The sequence below is a fragment of the Colius striatus genome, chromosome 3 (assembly GCF_028858725.1).
Source record: "Colius striatus isolate bColStr4 chromosome 3, bColStr4.1.hap1, whole genome shotgun sequence".
Taxonomy (NCBI): domain Eukaryota; kingdom Metazoa; phylum Chordata; class Aves; order Coliiformes; family Coliidae; genus Colius; species Colius striatus.
The window spans coordinates 97,571,265-97,586,887 of record NC_084761.1 but is presented as its reverse complement, the minus strand read 5'-3'; the positions used below and the strand labels follow the sequence as shown (position 1 = coordinate 97,586,887).

The following is a 15,623-nucleotide window of genomic DNA, read 5'->3' as shown; positions in this document are numbered from 1 at the left end:
GGGTTTCTGCTTTGATCCTCTTCCAGGCTTTTGGGGCTGGTGAAACCCAACAGCAGGCTTCCAGTGTTTCCTGTTTTGATGATGCCAGCAATGTCTGTTGGAGCAGTGTCATTCTACTTGTGGTCCCAAATAAACAGAAGAGTTATGGGTGTCCAAAAGCAAATGTTAAAGACCTGCCTGTATGTTTGCAGTGTGGGCTTAATTTCTACTTGTACCTTTCAGTGTGAAGAGAACTAATGGTAGGCACAGCTGATGCAAGTAGGGTTTCAGTGCAGTACTAACATGGCTTTTGTTGTGGTTTATACTAGGTGTTATAGGAAACAACAAAGCTATAGGAAAATACATCACAACTATGATCTTTCTGTATTTTGCCTGTCTCCTTCCATCCATCGCATTTGGGTCGCTCAACGATGAAAATACCCGAGGAGCTATTGGTAAGTTGAGCAGCTTTGTGCATCTGGTATGAGATCCTGTGTGTTCAAGTTGAGTGGCTCTGGGCATGGGGAAATTCTGTTGGATTACAACACAACACCACTGAAGGCTGTTGTAATTGTTATGTTGATGACTTCTTCTCAGAAGCCTAAGAAAAATGGAACACTACTTTGGATTGTATCCATCTGGCTTGGACTGATATGTATGCTACTGGATGTTTAAATGATGCTCACTTCATGTAGTTATCTGCATGTTTTTCCCTAGTACAAGCTCCTGTGCTCTTAATCCGAGTTCAATTGGCACCATCCAAACCACTGGTATAGTGGATGATGCTTTGACTTAACCCTGTTGTGGCCCTGAAGCACTTCATGCTGCCCTTAAGTTTGTAGGAGCCTTCCTTGAAACCTTGTCCTGAAGGCTGCTACAAACATGGCACTTTGTAAGTGGTAGTTGATGTTTGTTTAGCTGTTTGAAATAAAACAGATATTAAAAAAGACAACCAAAAAAACCCCAACACCCCCCAAAACTCCAAACAAAAAAACCCCACTCAACCTTCCCAGTTTAACATCTGGAAACATGATGGTAGCCAAAGATATTGGCACAGGTTGGCTCACTTCTTACTTTCATGACGTCTCAAGTCTTGATCCTCTAATTAGCTCTTATTAGGTGTTGGTTTCTGGGCCCTGTGAATGCTCTTTGGTCAGGGGGGAGTTGGTTAAAACCTCTGTTTGCCTTTCTCCTTCCTAATTACTCATAGATGTGCAGAAGACAATCGTTGGCCAGTGTATCGGAGGGTTGCTTTATGCCCTCTTTTCGGGGCAGCCCCTGGTTGTGCTCCTAACTACAGCTCCTTTAGCACTCTACATTAATGGTAAGTCCATTAAACTTGTAAACTGGGGGACAGGGGTGGAATTTGATTCAGATTTAGTAAGAGGGAGATTTTGAAGGAGTCATCTTGCATAGAAAATAACCACCTTGTGAGAACAGGCATTTCTGCTTCAAGGAGGGAATCTTTCTCATCTGAAGGCTTCCTGGTGTGGCTGTGTTAAACCACCTTGAGGATAAGAGCCTGAGACTAAGCTTTTTTTGTTGGGTTTTTTTTATTGTGGGCCTGTTAAAGAGGGGTTGTGGAGGCTCCTTCCTTGGAGGTCTTCAAGATCCACCTGGACGTGTTCCTATGCAACCTGATCTAGGTGATCCTGCTTCTGCAGGGGGTTTGGACTTAGATGATCTCTGGAGGTCCCTTCCAACCCCTACCATTCTATGATTAGCTTTCCAGTTGCATATGCAAGTTGGTATTACTGAGCCAGAAGTGGGGCAAACACAATATCTATGGAAAGTCATATGAGCTATGATTAGTTTGAAAGGTTTAAGACATGTGACATTTCCTCCACAATACAGTCACTTGAGCAAATGTGGTACCAAGTATGAGATGTCTTGCTCAACAGCTCCCCAAACTCTGGGTGAAAGCAAACCCCAAGGGTTGATTTTGTGTCCTTGATCCCTAGGAAAAATTTGAGCAATGTGGGAGCATATTCTTTCAAATCCTCCTTCCAATTTGTAGTAGAGGAATGGGATGGGGAAGGGGAGAAGAGCTTCTGCTGATCTAGTGTTCACCCAGGAGTGTAAGAACAGAGGTTTAATGGTATGTGCCTAAGTGTGTTGAGGCAAAGTCTTGAGATGGGTTCTTATTGCAGTCAAGCAGATGGGAATCAAAAGGTTGGGAATGGCAAAAGCTTAATCTGACACGTGAATGCTTCGTTTTCACAGTCATCAGAGGAATCTGTGATGACTACCACTTGGATTTCAGTGCTTTCTATGCCTGGATTGGACTGTGGAACAGCTTTTTCCTTGTGATGTACTCTCTCTTTAATTTCAGCCTTCTGATGAAGCTCTTTAAAAGGTAGCTATTTTCAAGAAGTCCTGTTTTGATCAGATTATTCAGCAAATGTAAAAATTACACATTCCACAAGCTCCTTAATTACAAACTTCCCACAAAACATGTTGTGTGAGATGAGGCTAGTTTCATATCAGCTTTATTGTTCCACCTTAAAGAAGCTTTTAAAGATTTGACTATGTTTTGTTTCCTGAGTTGGTCTGTCTAAAATTGGTTGGTTTTCAAGTAAATGAGGAATATGCAGATTTGGTTTTGCCTTTGAATGGTGTTGAATGCAGACTCTGCTAATGGGTATATTCCTGGGATTTTTCCACAGGTCAACAGAAGAAATAATTGCACTTTTTATATCCATCACCTTTGTGCTTGATGCTTTCAAAGGCATCATTAAAGGTAAGTCTTGCAACGGTGCAGAGCTCTGCTTTGCTTCCTTGTCAAAGGGAAATACAAGGCTGCAAATATGCATGTTGTCTTGTTTCATGTTCATTCAAGGTCTTCAGGGAAAAAAAACAAGTGTGAGGTTGAAGCAGCCCTGTGTCAGCAGTTTACCTGGATATGCAGAATGTCTGTGAGCTCAAATTTCAGTTAGCTGAGGTAGAATTAGTGTCTTGACAAAGGGTGAAACTGTATTAAAGGTGCTGTGGAAGTCTTCCCCCTGGTATCAGTCTCTTTAGTCCTGGCAAAAAAAACCAGACACTTGGTCCCTAGTTCTGGGTGAAGTTCTAGGTGAGTATCTAGTATTTATAAGCAGCCTTAGGGTTTAACACATTTGTCTGGCATATCTCTTCCTCCTTAGGATTGGCAGGAGATAGTCATGAAGGTGGAAGATGTTAGCAGAAATGCCATGTGAATGGCAGCTTTCCTGTTCATCTCAGTGAGGTGCTGGCCAAGTTTGCATTCCTTGTTATTTATGATCATAGAATGGTAGGGGTTGGAAGGGACCTTTACAGCTCATCCAGTCCAAACCCCCTGCAGAAGCAGGGTCACCTAGATCAGGTCACACAGGAACATGTCCAGGTGGGTCTTGAAGATCTCCAAGGAAGGAGACTCCACAACCCCTCTGGGCAGCCTGTGCCAGGGCTCCCTCACCTGAACAGTGAAATAGTTTGTTCTTATATTTAAGTGGAACTTTTTGTGTTCCAGCTTCATCCCATCACCCCTTGTCCTGTTACTATCTACTATCTAGGATGTCCCAACCTCCTGACACCCACCAGTTAGATATTTATAAATATTAATGAGATTCCCCCCTCAGTCTCCTCCAGACTGAACAGCCCCAGTTCCTGCAGCCTTTCCTCATATAAAAGATGTTCCATTCCCTGATCATCTTGGTGTCCCTGCACTGGCCTCTCTCCAGCACTTCCCTGTCCCTCTGGAGCTGTGGAGCCCAGAACTGGACACAGGACTCCAGATGAGGCCTCACCAGGGCAGAGTAGAGAGGGAGAAGAACCTCCCTTGACCTGCTGCCCACACTCTTCTTGATGCCCCCAGGCTGCCATTGGCTTCTTGCCCATGAGGGCACGTTGCTGCTCATGGGCAGTTTATTATCAACCAGCACTGCCAGGTCTCTCTCCTGGAGCTGCTCTATGGCAGGTCACCCCCAGACTGTCCTGCTGCAGGTTGTTCTTCCCCAGCTGCAGGACATTTTGTTATCTTGTATGCAAGGAAACACCTTAAAAGAGCAGATTTGACTGCAAAGGAATTTTAAGTGAGATACTGCCCCATTTAAACCTTAATTTGGCTCCTTGGGCATGTGCTTTCATTGTGCAATCAGAGGGTGTTTTTCTCAGCAGAACACCTGCATCGTTCAAATGTCCTGCTTAGACAAAATGTGGTGAAGGAGAAGCTGTTCTGGGATACTTTCCTTTCTCTCTGCTCACTCTGTAGCTGTAAGCTTTGCTTAATGTGTGCTGTTAAGTGCCCTGTTCTGAAGCTGTGAAAGTCTCCCTTTGGCACTGAGGTGTTCATCAACACAACAGTCAACTGCTCTGTAGAAATGCCCAAATGCAAACCCTTGCAGGGCTGTTGGAGTAGAGAGCTGATTGCTTGTAGCAGGGGCATGGGCTAAGCTCAGGAAGCATCCACTGATGTCAGCTGCCAGACCTTCAGGGAAATGCAAGTCATGTCTTGGAGTAGTGCAGTGGGGACAGAGAAGGATCCTGGAAATTAATTAGTAAGTTAATGCAAGTCTCCCTTTCACTTGAAGGTCTGAATTTATAGCAACAATGGTAATAAAATCGAATCAACACTCCCTTGGCAGCTCATTTTGGCTTCAGCTGCATCTGGGAGTGTTCAGTGCATCAACAGCTGGGACCCCAGGTCTAGCCATGATCCCAGATGTTGAAGGGCACTGGTGCTGTCAGGCACATGCTTTATCCCTAACCCTCTCAGTGCTCCCAGTGAAACACATGACAGCAGTGCAGCTCATGGCCACAGGCTTGTCTGTCCCACTGCTGTTTTGTAGCAGGAGGTGATGGTAGTTGTGCCAGCGCCTCTTCCCCACTCAAAACTTCAGTTGAGAGTTAAGTAGGAAGAGAAATCTGGTATCTTCTGCATGCTGTTAAACACGTCCTGGTGATGGCAGCCCAGCTGACAGGGCCTTCAGGCTTCCTTAGGGCCAGGGCACATGCTGCTCTTGCTCAGATATGTTTTCCTCACTCTGTTTATAGCCTTGATTTTCCATCTTTTTTTGCAAGGTACTCATGCAGGAAAGAAGGGGGGAGGGATGTACAGAGGAACCAAGCCATGTGGCTTCATGCTATCCTGGTGACACTTTGTTTTTGCCATGTGGCCCAGCCACTGGAGCTGTGCGTGTTTGATCTTGACACCTGCACTCTGCAGGAAACAGCAGTGAACTGGCTGGAGCAAACAAAGTGAGTTCATGTTGTTGGAGGGAACTTGAGCATACCCCAGGCTTGAGAAATGGGCCCTGTTCCTGTCGCTGCTCTCTCTGAACCTGGACAATGAGATTCTCTGGGCTCTGTTGTAAAAACAAACAATAAATCTGCAAGAATCAAAGACTTTGTGACAGGCCCGTGGCACAGGACTTCAGGCCTTCACTCCCCATCTTGACATGGTTCTGTTGCTTTAACCTAAACACAGGAGTAAAGTCCAAGTCTCCTCTCCTATATCCAGGGTTGAGTCAAGCAATCCTACTCAAGTTTGAGGTGGGGACCCACTCAGGTGTGGCTGGCCCATAGGGCACCAAAGATGTGCTCAGCCCTAAATGTATTATTGCAATACAGAGAAATGGAGAAAAACCCCAAGACCCCCAAAAAGCAACTTGTTCCTTAGTTGTTCAACTCCAAACCTAAATATGGAGGCATGCATATAGCTGTAGGTGCTGTTGGTTTACCCTGTGCTCACTGTGTGTGTCTCTAGGACTTAACAACACTCAGGTTGAGCTGAGATGGTTGAGCCCTGGCCAGGAAACAGTGCCAGCATCACTTTTGTGGTGACAGAAGTGTCCTTTTAGTGTTCAGAGCCAGAAACTGTAAATCCTCCAACGACCTGTTCCGTGCTGGCACGAGGGTCACGGCAGTGCTCTGTTGCCTCAGTTTCCCTCTTTGCAAAGCAGATGTGGGCTGGACACAGCTGTGAGGATGGAGAGAGGAAATGATAGCAGAGCCTCTTCCGTAGCACGCGACGTAGGAGCACACAGTGCTAACGGAGAGAGGTGCCAGCGGGAGACCTTCCCACAGTAAGGAGCATTCTCATGCTTTAAAAGGGCATCATAAAAGTGATTTTCTCACTTCTGGCTGCTGCTGAGAGCAAACTGAAAGGTTAAATCTTGAGCTGTAAACCTTCTATGGTCTTTAGAGTTATCTACTTTATAGAGCACGAGAAGCAACTGATTTTTCTCTCGAGACCTTCATGCACTGTTGACTCCATGCACTTGTTGAATGCTTGGACTCCTTATAGAATAAGTAGTAAAAGAAGATTTGTTAGCCCTGTTAAAATGCCAACACATCTAAAATGTGGGGCATCTTACCTTGAGGTGGGCTCCAAACCACCAGTAACACAAACTGTGCTTTGGCCGAATTCAAGGTGGTTGCAAATACCAATCGTGCTTTGCAAGAATGTTTAAAGCCTGTTTTGCCTGTGGTCAAGTATTGAGAGGTTTCATCTGCTTTCCCTGTAGCTGCTGCAGACAGAGATGCTGAGGTGCTTGGGGTCTTCAGAAGCTTGATTATTCTTTAGGAGGGAGGTGACATGTTATGAGGAGCATTATATATAGCCTAAGCTTTGGATTATTGTCTTTTTGCCTAAAGAGGATGGTCTTACCCTAAACTCTCAAATTCCCCTAGAGAAAGGGATATTTTTACTCAAGAAGGGGAGAAGGGCTGCAAAGCTCTGACATGATGGTTTCCCTTCTCTATCTTCCAATGGTACAGTGGAGAGCAGGTGCTACCTGCTGCTCTCTGATCACATAACATTGGAGTACTGAGGCTACAAAGCCCTGCTCCCTGGTTTCATTGTTTCTTGTGACACCTCAGACTCTTGTTCCTCAAAGAGGGGAAATCATCCCAAAAAACCACATCTATATGCTTGCACCCAGATGGTGCCATAGAAATGGGATTGGAGCTGTCTAAATACTTAGCAAGAGTGTATTTACCACTGTTTTATAAACCTCTAAACTACTTGTAAGCTATAAAAGTAACTTACCCAAGTGGCTCTGAGCCAACCTGATACATTTACAGACAGTTCCAGAGGCATCACTGGGCTCTTCACTGATGCTCTGTAACTCTATTTCAAATCTGCAATGTTAACTTGACATGTTCTGCCAGGTTTTGCATATCATCACCACTTAATCTTTCTCATTTCAGCCAGCCTTGGAGCAAAAGTAATTACTGTACATCTTGTAGCCCACTTAATGAAGAGCAGCCAGGCTGCACAGATCCTTTCCTTTTTCAGAGATGATGAACTTACCAGGCTGCTCAAAGTAGATGTTTTTAGTGGTGGATATGTTTAAGCACAGTGATTCCAGTGCTACAAACAATAATAATCAGCCCTGGATGTCCTCACAGCTCAGATGTGTTTGATTTAACTGTTACAAGAGGTGAGATGGAAGTTTGTGAAGTGCCTGGCTTTGTAAGAGAAGCAGCTCTCCTGGTTTTCTTCGCACTGGTTTGAGGGGTAGTACTATAAACGTGGTGAAGCATAACGTTGATACTGCATGATCAAGCAAGAGCCACTTGAATTTTGTACTTGCTTTGACTGTCACAGACCTATCCTAATGCTTGCCTGTTGGTTGTTTGTACAGTTTTTAAGAAATATTACTACCATGGGCGCACAGGAGACAGTTACTTGGAAAAAGCACCAACTGATGCTATTCCAAGCCTCGGCATCAATACCACCTTCTTGATGAATTCATCAGTGAGCAGATCCATGTCCCTAGAGAATCAAACAGGCACTCATGATGTGCATTATGGGCGTGAAACTGCCGTCCTTAGTGTCATGTTGATGTTGGGTACCCTTTGGCTTGGTCATACGCTCTATCAGTTTAAGAAAAGGTGAGTTGCTTCAGCCTTAGAGCTCAGACTACTGATTGTTTCGTGTTACATCTGAGGAATCACTGATGGGTTTAGATCTTAAGTTTGTAACCCAGAAAAAAAACAGGTGGAACTCTTTCCAGTAGTGATTGTGGAAGCCAAAACCAGAGATGGACTTGGATGGCCACCTGGAAAATGTCAGCAGAACAAAACGTTCAGTTGCTGGACAATATCCTCCCATATTTGGTTTGGGATCACAAGTAGCTTTCTAAAAAGCTTTGGGTGACCCATGTATTTCACACCAGAACTCCTGTAACTTCCCCAAATAGGCATTGCACCGTTTTAGTGGGTGAAAATCCCTGATGGTGCTTGGAAGGTCTATGGGGAAAGTGCCTTCAGTGTGCTCTTGGGAGTCAAATCCCCAGTTCTAATGTAAGTTTTAGTCCCATTGCACTCAAAGCTCTTCATTTGAAATGCTTGAGTAAGCATTTCAACTGAAGTGGAAATGAAACAAATTGGTGCTTGGAAGACTCTTTTTTTCCAGCTAGCATCTTAGTTTCTAATGTCTTTATGGGTTTTGCTTACTCTTTCATCAACCTTCAAAGGCTGTAAATTCCAGAGGATTTAAGGCTGAATTAAAGATGAATCCCTCACTCCAAGTATCTCTTTAGAACAGAAAGATTGGCCTGAGTGTTCACTTGTTAAAGGACTAATGCTCTCTGGATTGAAGGGTCGTCCTTGCAGTGTGATGTTGATGGAGGTGTTGTTTGTCTTTCACTTGCAGCCCATATTTGCACGCCAGAGTACGGGAAATTCTGTCTGACTGTGCCTTACCCATTTCAGTCCTGACTTTCTCTGTTGTGGGTTCCTACATCTTCAAGGAAATTGAAAGTAAGTTTCATTTTTCTTCTCTGCAGCACCAGGGTGTATGAAAACAAGTGAAAATCCTACAAAGGTGTTGGTAAAAACCAGCAACTTCTCCCATATAGTTTCACAAACACTGTGTGTGCCTCCCACCATCCCAAAAGCTCAGACTTCCCAGTGTTTGATTGAATCCATTCAAAATGTGAATCAAACAAGGCTGAGTAAAGCTTGGGGTGGTTTTTTTTCCTCTCTTTTCATTTCATTTCAAGTCTGCATCTCTTACAATAAAGAGGATCAACAATTTCTGACATAGAACAAAGGGCAGAGCAATTAGCAGGCAGGAAGGGTTGTTGCCAGTCACACACACATTGAGTAGATGATCCCAGGCTGTCCTCTTTGTCTCCTAATTTAGGTGGAACAGTGCAGAGCACCTGGGGCAGTTCTAAGTTACACAGGGGAATCTAAAAACGAGGCCCCATTCATTGGCCAAATAGATCAGCTTTTCCATATCAGGAAGCCATAATGGGGACAGGAATTGCATTGTCCTGTGGTGACGTGAGTGGGTGATGTGAGGAAATGTATGGAAACAAATAAGAAATGGATGTTTTCTGTGATGGCCATTCCATCCAGTTGGATTGTCAAATGATGTGTGGCCATGTGTGATTTATCTCTGGCCATGGATTTCTTCCAATGGCAGGAAAGTGGAGGCATTTTGTACTAAAATGCCTTGCCCAGCTTGTTGGATATGAGGAAGTTTTAAACTGCTTCTGTCAGTTGATTAACTGAGCAGGAATTCACTGCTAGTTACAAACAAGGTTTTCTAATCTGAAAATGCCTCTCATCTGTGGAAAACAAGTTTCCCTCTTTTGTTTTGCTCCAATATCTGTAATGCCTCGCTACAACTAGCAGTAATCTGTCAAATCAGGATGGCAGCCAAGTTCTGAGAGGATGGAGGGGAAAAAAAATGAACTCACACAGCCAGATGGGCCCATCTTGTATGGCCTTCTGGCTCCCACATGCCAGAGCATCACGCCTGCTTTGCTGCATTGCTTCCCAAGAGCTTGTGCTGTGGGCAAAACATTACATGAGTCCATGTGGATGGCTGGATGATGAAGGTGCCTCCTAACGTCATTCCCCTTCTCTTTCCAGTGTCCAAATTTAACTACAACCCATCTGAGAGCTTGTTTGTGCTGGCCCCAGTCCAGTCCCTCTCCATTGGGTCAGTGATGAGTGCCATGGGGTTGGGATTCCTCCTGTCGATGCTCTTCTTCATAGAACAGAACATTGTGGCATCGCTCACAAACGCCCCAGAGAACAGGTAATGCTGTTGTTTCTCCTCTTCCTCTGTGGAAGGTCCTGGAGTCTCTTCCCAGCACTACTTGTCCAAAGTTTGTCTGAATATCAGAGAAGATAATCAGGACATGTTCTTCAGAACTTCTGTTTTCATAGATGAAAGTAACTCTGTTGCTTATCTCCTCACCATCCCCCCAACCCAGTGTTGTGGCACTGGATCAAAAATGCAAAGCCTCAATGAGCTCACCTCCTCAGCCTGCTGCTTCTTTGCTGGTGTGTGACTGTTATGCAGCTATTTTGTATGGATTTGAGGTCTGTGGGTGTACCTCCAGATATTTAGGGAGTGTCTTGACCCACTGCTCTGCTCTTACAGTGCAGAGAAACTTCTGAAAGGCAAGACCTGCACGAGTATCACAGCATGTTGAGCATCAGGAGACAAGTGTGGAGCTGTCAGTCTCCAATCTAAAAGGTGGAGCTGAAGTACAACAGTGTGTCTAATAGGTCTGATTTATATGCAAACTTGAGATGTTGCATGATTAAAATACTCCCTGTGATGTTTTTGTGCCGACTGCAATCAGATACGATGTGGAGAATGAATGTGTATGACTCTTCTTCCAGGGAAACCACCATGTCTCAGAGCAATTTCTGCTAGTGTAATGTGTGGGAGGGTTTTCTCCCTGCATATAACATACATTAGCATTTTCCCTGCTGCAATTGAAGTGAATTAGAGAAGACAAGCTCAAATTCAGTCATGCAAATCTGGTTTTCTTTGACCATTTCTTTTTTCTTCTTATCTTTATTATAACTAGTTCAGTGAGTTGTGGTACACCTCTGTAATGTAAGTGGGTCATCTCTTTCCTAATATGAGTTCCTTCTAAACTGTTGGTGGTTTCTTTCAGTAGAGTCTTTAAGGAATATTCATCTTTTTGGAGTTGTTCATAACATCTTCTTCCAAGGCTGAACTTGTGCTGATCCTGTATCAGGGTTTTCAGAGATGCAAAACCTGGGACGTGGCACCTTCTGTTTCTGGTACCATCACAGCATAAAAAATACAGTTGTCCATCCCAGACAGATGGAGAATGTGCTGTTTGGTGCCTGACCAAATGTAGGGATTTCCTCATGCAGAAAAAAACAGGCAACAGATGATGCTTGCCTGAAAGTACACTGGTGTGCTTTGGGAAAGAATCATCACAGCAAGCTTATGGGACAGTGCAAGGAATATTGGGCTGAGTGGGCAGTGGGAAGCCTTTGAGATCTTTGTGTGTGGAGCTAGACATGCTTAGTGGAGCCTATCCATTGGTTAAAGCAGCTGTGTACACCACACAGTGCTGCAAGTCAGCTGAGAACAGGGTCCCAAGGGGACTAAACTGATGTTAGATGTATGGCCTCTGTGTACATCAAACCCTCTGAATAGGGCACACAGGACAAAAGGCAACCCTGGGGATGCTGGAGATGACTTTGCTCTGAGATAGCAGCACGTGAGCAGGGGCTGTGCTTTCAAAGTGTGAGCCAACACAGGAAATGCATTTACAATCCCACCCTTCCTGCCAGCACCTTCCAGCTCCAGAGGCATTGCAGGGTGAGACATCCACCTGACCTCCTCACCCCATGGCCTCCTCTGGCAGTGGAGGTGAGCACTTCAAATGAGACAAGGCTTTTTGTTCCAAAACCAAACCACACCCAAGATTTCTGTTGCCCAAACAATGGCATCTTGCTGCTGTTTGAGATAGACATTAGGGATAGGTCTTCATGTACTGTGTCATGTCTGTTAACTCTGTGCTCTGTCCTCCAAGTCTCTGCTTAAGTATTGAACAGAGCTTGCTTGGGTGGCATTAAGACTCTTAAATGGTGCTTACTTTGCAGTTGATGGTGCCTGGAGAGCAATTCAGGGTATCTCTTGTCATTCTGACAGCTGCTGTCTGCTCTGATGCCCAGACAGAAACACACAGTTAGAGACTTTAAGTTGGGTACCAAAGCCAGAGAGCTAAATCCTTCCCTAGCTTGTCTCCAAACTGTACTCATAGTATCTGAGTAGTTGGTACCAGATGAGTATGTTCAGAAAAGACCTTGCAAAAAGTGTCAAGGCTAAACAAGATGAGAGTTGAGCATTAGCAGCTGCTGTCTGTGTAGTCCTTGCAGAGTCAACGTGAAGTGAGCATCTTCCTTGGTAAAGGCCCCAGTTTCTTCCTCCTTTAACAGAAACCAGGGAGGCTGCCCAGCACCCACCAAAGTCAGAAGCCTATCTCCTTGGTTGAAGCTTAATGAATTCATGTCCCATTTCCTTATCATGCAGCAGCAATTACATAATTAGGGGAGTACTGCAGCATACCAAGCATGTGATCTGCTCAAGGGGAGGGAAGGAGGGAGATCAGGGTTAAAAACAAACTAGGTGGGTAACTTCAGTGCCAGTAGCTTGACACCTGGGTTTCTAACCACTCTGTGGACTCTGCTAGGAAGTTGACACATATATTTTGAGTGACCTCTGCAATAAATGCAGTGGCAAAACGCTCATGAAAGTTTCAAGGGCTGTTATTTTAGTGTGTTGCCTTTCTGCTAAGTGTTGTTTTCTCCAGGAGACAGCTGCTTTGGGAGCAAACTATCAAGTTCTATTACCTTTTGTGTTGATGTAAGGCAGGCAGTAAAGCAGGAGGTGTAAAACTGCTCTGTGCATGGAAGTGCATTTGGGTTTTCAGCATCAGAGCTCAGGTTCAGCAAGGGCAGCTTTTTACAGCTTGTAACTGCTCTCAACAAACACCTTGTTGCAGGTTGGTGAAGGGAACAGCTTATCACTGGGACCTCCTCCTTGTTGCTCTGATCAACATGGGGCTGTCTGTCTTTGGCCTCCCATGGATCCACGCTGCCTTCCCTCACTCCCCAATGCACGTCCGAGCCCTGGCCTATGTGGAGGAGAGGGTTGAGAATGGACACATCTATGAAACGTAAGTAGCAACTGTGGGGCTGCCTTTGGGTCTCTTTGGGTTTGTTTTTGATCTCCTCATCCTTTGGGTAGAGTGGGTTTATGTGGTTGAGGAGTTAGCTGTTGTCTTGAATCATAGAGTCATAGCATCGTTTTGGTTGGAAAAGATCTTTAAGCTGCTGCAGTCTCAGCCCTGCCCAGCCCAGCACTAACCCACAGCCCTCAGCACCTCAGCTCCACAGCTTTGGGATCCCTCCAGGACTGGGCACTTCCCCAGCTCCCTGGGCAGCCTGGCACAGGGGTGACACCCCTCTCAGGGAAACAGTTCTGCCTCAGCCCCAATCTCAACCTCCCCTGGGTAACCTGAGGCTGTTTCTTCTTGTGCTGTCACTCATTACTGATGAGCAAAGGCTGACCCTCAGCTCGCTGCAGCCTCCTGTGAGGGAGTTTCAGAGAGTGCTTCTATCTCTCCTCAGCCTTCTCATCTCCAGGCTGAACACCCCCAGGTCCCTCAAGTTCCTCCTAGTCAGACTCGTTCTCTAGATCCTTCACCAGCTTCATTGCCTGTCTCCAGACATGCTCCAGCACCTCATGATCACCTGCAAGATACAAAGGTGGAAAGAGGAGGTGCACTAAATGGAGCCCCCTCAGTCACCACGGCCTGTGACTTGACTTCATCCCTCCTCATCCAAGTGCTTGGTTTAGGCTGGGTACAAGTTTATGCTCTCATCAGTTGCTGACAGCAACCTGCAGGGATTCTATCACCTCCTTCAATGCAAATTCTTCTCTAGAAGAGTCAGCCAAGGCCTTTTCAAGGTTTTCCTCTGTGGAAAGCTGAGGAGATGCTTTGACCAAATCTTTCCAGACATCTTCACCATTAAAAAATCCAGTCTGATGTATTGCCTGAAACCTCTCTGGTGGTTATTACCAAGGGCAGGAGAAACACAGTTATTCCAGAGCTCCTCTAGCATCATCCCCCATGTTTTGGGAAGGCAAGATGCTTACTAAGTAGTGTGTTTTAAGCAAAACCAACTGTGAAGCCAACCTTGGCTTGTGACTTTGTACTTCACACCATCTCTTTTGTCCAACACACTTTGCTAAAACATAGTTATAAAAGCATTTTCAAACCTCCTTTAGAATCACAGAATGGTAGGGGTTGGAAGGGACCTTTAGAGCTCATCCAGTCCAACCCCCCTGCAGAAGGAGAGTCACCTAGATCAGGTCTCATAGGAACAAGTTCAGATGGGTCTTGAAGACCTCCAAGGAAGAGACTCCCATGGAACTTGCAGAAGAATGAAGATGATCTGTTCTGTTTGATCTCAATCTGTTACAGTTGAGTGCTTTAACCTCAGAAGCTGGTAATTTCCACTCACATGCCATTAGTTTTAATTACCCTGTCTTTGGTTTCCATTCTCAGAGTTGCCACTTATCAAAAGCCAGGCTGAGTGGTCATTTGCTTTGGGAAATGAAGTGGGTCTGTCTTTTAATTTCTTGCCTTCATGCTGGCCTTGGTGCCAGCTGGCCCAGCCCAACCTGACACAGCTGCTTTTTGGGTCAGTGATGGACAGATTTCAGCTTCCACATCTGGAAATTGCTGAGCCCTGCATCTCCCTGCGATGCTTTTACAGACCTTTCCTGGGAGATCTGTCACTTGGGCTTGTATTCCCATTACTATGTGGTGTCCCCAGCTGTCTTGAGTAAGTGCTAAACCCCAAGCAGCTTTGTGTTTGGAGCTCTGTAGGGCTTTTTCATCCATACCCTTGCTTCTGGTGTCTGTGATGTGCTCTGGGGTACCTCTGCTCTTCATTTCTTTGTGAGAGGCTGGTTTTACATATGGAAACCCATGTGCCAAGCCTCTCCCCCATGTATTCTGCTGTCAGTTTTAGTACCTGTTGGCTTTTGTCTTGTTTTGCCACCCACTATCTTGATTTTCATTCTGGCTTCTCCTTGACAAATCAAGTCCCCTGCCTGAACTAAGGACTAACATCTGCCCTTGTCCTCTGCTTCTTCACCCAGTTCTTCCAAAAGAGCATTAGAGAGCCCTCTTTGTCCATGTTAACCAGATATGGCTCCAGTGGTTATCCTCAAAGGGCTGAGGGATGCTCTGATCTCACTGTGTTTCCTCACAGCACAGCTCTACTTCTGGAGGCAAACTGGTTCATGAATGAGTACTGGGAGTGAAAAAGGGAACCAGGATTTCCTAGTTATTTGAACTCCCTTTGAGACTGAAGCTCTTTGCTCTCTGCAAAGCACTGAGCTATAAACAGGAGGCTCTAGGCAATCCTGTCATGAGTATTTTTCCCCCCTCTTTGAGCAAGCTCTGCTGAAAAAGAAATGTACTGAAGCTCAATGAGAAAAATGGGGAATTTTCATCACAGACTCCCTTGCAGGCTCCTTTGGTGCACTTGAATCGAAGCTCTCAGTGAGGACGAGGATATAAACAACAAGAAATCTGTCACAATGAAAGCAGAATTCTCCCCTGTAGAGTGACCATTTGCATGTGGCAAACTGCAAATAGACTCTCATTGCTCCTATGGAGGGGGTCAGGAAGGGCTAATCCTGTGCTAGGCACATTTAAAAGGATTCTGGGGAAATGAGCCTGGCTTAGGCTCTTTAATCTTCATTAATTACTTCATTTCCATTGCAGCACAGACATTCTGGAGCTGTTTCCACAAGGGCCAAAGCAGCTTCTGAGCACATGCAAATTGCAGGGTTTCTGCTGTTGACTTAATGT

The 15,623-nt window shown here is 45.3% G+C and overlaps 1 protein-coding gene across 4 annotated transcripts in view; it reads left to right on the top strand.

The window, feature by feature from the left end:
- Nucleotides 1–15,623, top strand: part of SLC4A11 (solute carrier family 4 member 11) — a 97,861-nt gene that overhangs the window by 70,377 nt on the left and 11,861 nt on the right. For all 4 annotated transcript variants that reach the window (XM_061994283.1, XM_061994282.1, XM_061994281.1 and 1 more), the window contains 8 exons: nt 309–434; nt 1,190–1,303; nt 2,203–2,335; nt 2,646–2,719; nt 7,587–7,836; nt 8,600–8,706; nt 9,829–9,997; nt 12,738–12,911. In XM_061994283.1, coding sequence (XP_061850267.1) covers nt 309–434; nt 1,190–1,303; nt 2,203–2,335; nt 2,646–2,719; nt 7,587–7,836; nt 8,600–8,706; nt 9,829–9,997; nt 12,738–12,911 — 1,147 coding nt within the window. The remainder of the gene's footprint in view (nt 1–308; nt 435–1,189; nt 1,304–2,202; nt 2,336–2,645; nt 2,720–7,586; nt 7,837–8,599; nt 8,707–9,828; nt 9,998–12,737; nt 12,912–15,623) is intronic.